Raw genomic sequence first — 6,000 nt, 5'->3', positions numbered from 1 at the left:
TGAGAAGTCTTAGGAAGTAAATGGTAAACGCGTAAAGGTATAAGACCAGTGTATCAAACATACTGCTTAGTCTGGGAACAGTGTCCTCATAGAGTCAGGTTAACACCTAGATACTTAGGGTAACTAATTTCCTAAGTTTAATTCAAATGATTACCGGTATAAAGAGTTTGTAACCTGTTGAATAAAACTATTATACTTGAAGATAATCTTTGAAAGAGGTTGAGGTGATTTACAAGTCTTTAGGTTATAAAAGATAAAGTTTCAAGTCGTAGGATTTAACCAAGTCCCTGGAAGATTAATCATATCCTAGTGAAATTCTATCTCTAAGAGAGTCCTAACTTGATTAGAATTGGATTCTAGGATTTCTAGGTTAAATCATAGAATCACTATAAATAAACCTAAAGCCCACCTCGTAAAAATTTTATCAGACTCATTAGCATTAAACCGGAGCTTTCAGGTATCGCCTTTAAAGTCTTTATATTTAGAGTTTGTTCCTGTTCCCATATTGAGCAGTATTGGTTGGTTGGTCTTGTATTCTGCGTTTGCGTAATTGTTATTTATTTCAGTTGATTAAAAGAGTTGAATTGATGTATGATAAGCCTAAGTCAGGCTTACTAAAGCAAGAGTGGAGATCTCGTGAGGGATCTGTGAGTTGAAGCAGTTAAGGGACTGTTTCATTAGGAAATGGAACAACGAGGGGTTGTTCCTAGTCATCTGTAATCAGAGTAGATTCACAGATTGTGGCCCGAGCTGTTTTAGTTAAAGTGTTTAAGTCCCTACGGGGTGGCTGTGGTTTTTTCCTCTCTATTGAGCCTAAAGAGTTTTCCACGCTAAATCTTACTTGCATTATTTATAGTGTATGTTCCTTATCGCTTATTATTAATAAAATTGTAAAAGATCAATTCACTCCCTCTTGTGGAACTCCATGAAACTAACCGTTCAAACTCGTATTCCCCACCAAACTACTGCTCCATTGAATACCTCAACAGAACACGAACACCTGGAAAATTGTGCCGGATTGTTATCATCCATCCAAAAAGAATAAAAATGGCGAGGGGGTCGGACATGGTACTTACAGCATCAACAATTGCAGCAATATCCACCTTTGCAGTCCTCTATCTTCCTCGTTTTCTTTCTCCTCCACCTCTATCTCTCCCTACCCCTTCTCATGACATTCTCCATCGGGCCGAGACGATTCAACTTCCCGCTGCTTTTGGACCCGAAAGCTTGGCCTTTGACCCGTCCGGTGCGGGTCCTTACACTGGTGTCGCCGATGGCCGGATTCTCAAGTGGGATCCCAGTTCCAGCTCTTGGGTCGAATTTGCTGTCACCTCTTCCTCCAGGTACTACTCGGAGTTATGTTTATTTATTAGAGCTACTTGTATTTATTATTATTTCATTTTGGTACTTTGATTAGCAAAAGTTTGTATTATTGATCTTTAGTGTCGTACTATCCCCAAATTTATGAAATTGGTCAATCAATTTATTGCAACAAGTAAATGAATTTGTGATGTGTATGTGTTGTTGTCTTGTTGACAACAAATAATGACAAGTTCTCTATTAATTAAGGTTAAAACACCAATTATTCATACACTCATACCTCCTACATTTATGAACTCATGCTTAAAGGACAACCTACCTCGGCCTGGACGTAATGGTTAGTCAGCTTATCACATTACTGGTTTAAATTATATTATCTTGACAATTACTCCCTCCGTCCCATAATTATTGTCCCGTTTGACCAAAAATACGGAGGATTTTAAGAAAAATGGAATATAGTACATAGGTGGGGTTGCCATAAAGTACAAATGATGATTGAGTTGCATGAAAAAGTGGAATAAAGTACGTGGCAAAATGGAATATAATACATAGGTGGGATTTTCAATATATTTTTAATTAATATAGTACATGAAAAGTAGGGACCTTAATAGCCAAAATTAGAAACAGAACTATAATTTTGGGACGCCCGATTTAGAAAACAGGACTATAAATTTGGGACGGAGAGGGAGTATGTCATGTACTCCGTACATTTTTTAATAATTTTCCGAAATGACCAACAAGATAGATTTTGGTATGTACTCTAGTTATTTGTGAAAAGCTCAATTTTCTTCAGCACATGATTCATATGGTTTAATAGTTGTAGCAGGCGAGTTAATTATCTGTCCATTTGTTATGATCAAAAGGCAGAATGTAATCATAATGAATGCAAATTCGTTAAAGCTGATTAAATCTCTTGGTCTAAGTAGTTATATTGAAAACTTGAAGAAACTGTCTGCCTATCTGGAGCAGGAAAACAATGGTTCTGAACAGAGAAATATTTAGCTTTATTTATCCGCCAGAAAAGAGCCTCAGCAAGAGCTGCAAGATTATGAAAATATGAGTGAAGTAGTTGTCTCACATAAAAAGATTAAAGAATAATGGGTTAGTCTTTCCACTATAACTTGGTGTTTTGGATAAAACCACCCATCAGGCAGCATGCCTTTGAGGCTTTGAATGTCGAAATTATTATTGGGAACGAAAAGTCTCTTGGACTTGTAAGAGTAGTTGATTAGATGTAGCAAAGAAGAGAAATTGATGGCTTAAATTGAACAATTGTTAATTGTTCTCGTGCTAAATGTCTAAATCTATGACGTTGAGCTCAACTGTTTGAATGTGTTCATTAAGAAACTCAGATAATTTAATTCATTCTAACTTAATGTGTACATGTTTGAAGAAAGGAGTGTACGCGTCCTTTTGCACCAGAATTGGAGCATGTATGTGGAAGGCCACTAGGTCTGAAATTTGAGCAGAAAACTGGAGATCTTTATATTGCAGATGCCTACTTTGGCCTTCTAAGAGTTGGGCCTCAAGGAGGTTTGGCCTCAAAGGTGGTAACTGAAGCTGAAGGACTTCCCTTGTATTTTACCAATGACATGGACATTGATGAAGAAGATGATATCATCTACTTCACTGATTCCAGTACTAAATTCCGCAGAAGGTATGTATTTTTGTGGATATGAATTTACTTTGTACTAACTCTATATGTTACTTGAGACTTGGGGATAATGGACAACTCTTTACTGTGTCGCTTGGATGTTTTAACTGATAGAATGAGCAAGTCCATACAAAGGAGATGGATATTAGGCTATTAGCTACTCAATTGTTAGAGTTTCTGGAATGTTTTACCCAGGAAAATGTGGGATTTGAAAGCCGCCAATCTCAGTAACCTTATAGCCTCTCTGCCCCCTTTTTACTAAGTTTCTGTTTGGATAGGAGGAATACATTTTGAACTGAATATTTATTTTCTAAAGAATGTTCATGATGGAAATCAGTTTTTAATCCTCGACATCTTATGTATGTGTGTTCCTTGCTAGCAAAATTGGAAATATAGAAGAGATATTGAGTGGATGAGGAGAGGAAAGTAAGGGACAGGGATGAAAATGTGGAAAACTATTTTGAATCCAAAACAAATTCTTTTCACCCCTTGGCAAACAAAACAGGGGAAAATGGGAAATCTAGTCTTGGGGGATAAGGTTTTTCTTTCTACCAAAGATAACCTAAACGGAAACCTATTGGTAGGCCGTAGGGGGGTTATTGTTTGGCTTGCTCTTATTCCTTAAGCTTCTATATGATTTTACTTACGAGGCTTTTCGACATACTCACAGTTATACTCACAGTTAACAGTGTATGGTATTGTTTCATAATCAGACATATGATCATCTAAATGTGATGTTTTGTTTCTGTTGTTGAGACCAGAATTTCAATCTGTTGTTATACATTAGCCGTTTGATCACACCCATGAATCCAATGTAGCTCCTCTGTTGCAAAATAATGTAGTTGACTTGGTTTCTTTTCAAAGGAATTTAGCTAAAACACCACAACTTCTTTTCACTTTTCAAAATTTTACAACTGCACTATTCCAATACCAACGCAGTCTTTCTTAAGCATTCTATCGAAGGTGTTGTAAAATGGTTATAAAGTGTTTCTATATTCTAACCTCGTTGTATGAGAATTAAAACCCGCATGTTCTTTGTTTTACCATCAATTGCAGGCACTTCATGCCATCAATTCTAAGCGGAGATAAGACAGGCAGATTCATAAAGTACAACAAATCATCCAAAGAAGTAACTGTTCTCCTACGTGGACTTGCCTTTGCAAACGGAGTAGCTTTGAGCAAAGACAGATCGTTTGTGGTTGTAGCTGAAACTAGCACCTGCAAAATCTTAAGGTACTGGGTCCGAGGTCCAAATGCAGGTGAAGTTGAAACTTTCGTAGACTTGCCTGGATATCCTGACAATATAAGAAGAAACTCAAAGGGTGAGTTTTGGGTTGCTTTACACGCCAAGAAAACCCGTTTGGCTGATTGGCTTCTTAGAAACACTTGGTTCGGAAATACATTGTTAAAGATCCCGCTTAGCTCTGTACAGCGACTACATGCTTTGTTCGTGGGTGGGCATCATGCTATTGCGGTGAAGTTGAGTGAAGATGGACAAGTGGTTGAGGTTTTGGAAGATGCTCGAGGGAAGCAAGTGAGGTATGTTAGTGAAGTTGAGGAGAGAGATGGAAAGTTATGGATTGCTTCTGTAATGATGCCTTCTGTTTGGGTTTACAGTTTGCATTAACTTAATTAAGTACTGTACTGTGCATATATGATTTAGAATACGTGAGATTTTACCACTCAGATTCCCAGGATATAATGTCTGAATTGAGGGAGTAGTAAACTAGCAATGTTGTTGTATACTCTACTACTCTAGTAACCTTGCTTACTCTAATTAATTATTACTCCAGTAGATTCCAAGTGGGTGTGTGTCAAGTTTTCGACCCAATACGTTACCATCGTCCAATCAGGTATGGGCCGGGTCAATCATAGATCCAATGCATACTATACATGTGTTCACCCTAGTCTCATCTAAGCGGGTGTGTCAAGTCTTCGGCCCAATATGGCAATATGTTCTCATCATCCAAGCGGGTTAAGGACAATCTTAAACAATTATATTACGTACTACGCAGTGAGACTAATAACTACTACCTCCGTTTCAAAATGATCTTTACACTTTCATTTAGTCCGTTTTATAAGCACGGGAAAATGAAACTGGAACTCGAAATGATAAAACTAAGATAAGTAAGCAGGAAGATCCCCTCAAGGTATTACTTTATTATTAAATGCATGTCTTCAATATATATTCATAATTTTACGTACGAAAGCATAGCTGAAGTTTATCATTGTTAAGGATCAATCTATTAAATGAAAGTGCATAATACAGAATTACATAAACAACCAGTAATATGAGATGCAAAATTTAAATTGTTCCACAAACAAGTTATTTGTTATATTTTTCCTAGATCCTCTCACTTTTTTCTTTTATCGTTATGTTTTTTATTTATTTCATTTATTTCCTTCTTTTATTTTTTCTTTTTCCACATATATATAAACCCATCCTTAGATTCTTAAAACTCTCCAAATTATTTGTTAATCATCAACTTCTTCTTGTTTCCAACAATTAAGAAACTAATGGAGCCTATCCCAATGGAACTCACCTACCCAAGCCGCCAAAAAGAAAATACACAGTTAAATAACCTCACCTCTCCTCCACCTTGTTCCTCTCTCACCCTCTATTCCCCACCTCTTCATCTCTCTTCATCAACCATGGTGAGAACAAGTATAAACACAGATCTGAAAACCAAAAGAAAGAGGAAATCCACTTCCCCTGTTCCCATGGAAACATCCCCAAATCCAATTCATACTCCAGAACCACTTCAAATACGTTCACTACAAAAAAAACCCAACCTTTCGGAACCATATTCAAACCCATACTGATGAAGAGCCGGTTCTCGCCGGCTACGGGTGACTAATCGAGCACCACTCGTCGGTCGCCTACAACAAAAACTGAGCAGTGATGTCCCAGCCGCGATTCGCGGGATTGGGCTGGGTGCTGGGAACTCCGGTGGTTCGCGAAGGGTTGACGGGTACGAGTCACATGGGGAAGATGGTACCGAGGGAGGATGTGGTTTGCAGGGGGA

General features: G+C 37.7%; 1 protein-coding gene across 1 annotated transcript; it reads left to right on the top strand.

Annotated features, from left to right (window-relative positions):
* Nucleotides 1–879: 879 nt before the first annotated feature.
* On the top strand, nucleotides 880–4,769 carry LOC110800599 (protein STRICTOSIDINE SYNTHASE-LIKE 10). Its single transcript, XM_022005911.2, has 3 exons — nucleotides 880–1,343; nucleotides 2,714–2,977; nucleotides 4,031–4,769. Exons 1-3 carry the CDS (start codon nucleotides 1,048–1,050, stop codon nucleotides 4,599–4,601), a joined length of 1,131 nt encoding a protein of 376 aa, XP_021861603.1. The 5' UTR covers nucleotides 880–1,047; the 3' UTR covers nucleotides 4,602–4,769.
* Nucleotides 4,770–6,000: the final 1,231 nt, after the last annotated feature.

The sequence above is a fragment of the Spinacia oleracea genome, chromosome 1 (assembly GCF_020520425.1).
Source record: "Spinacia oleracea cultivar Varoflay chromosome 1, BTI_SOV_V1, whole genome shotgun sequence".
Classification (NCBI taxonomy): domain Eukaryota; kingdom Viridiplantae; phylum Streptophyta; class Magnoliopsida; order Caryophyllales; family Amaranthaceae; genus Spinacia; species Spinacia oleracea.
The sequence above is the reverse complement of the archived record's forward strand: the minus strand, read 5'-3'. Positions and strand labels throughout refer to the sequence as shown.

Coding starts and splice junctions, on each gene's coding strand:
- LOC110800599 (XM_022005911.2), top strand. CDS start 1,048: ATGGCGAGGGGGTCGGACATGGTACTTACAGCATCAACAATTGCAGCA. Junction 1,344..2,713: donor GCTGTCACCTCTTCCTCCAG/GTACTACTCGGA, acceptor ACATGTTTGAAG/AAAGGAGTGTACGCGTCCTT. Junction 2,978..4,030: donor AGTACTAAATTCCGCAGAAG/GTATGTATTTTT, acceptor CATCAATTGCAG/GCACTTCATGCCATCAATTC.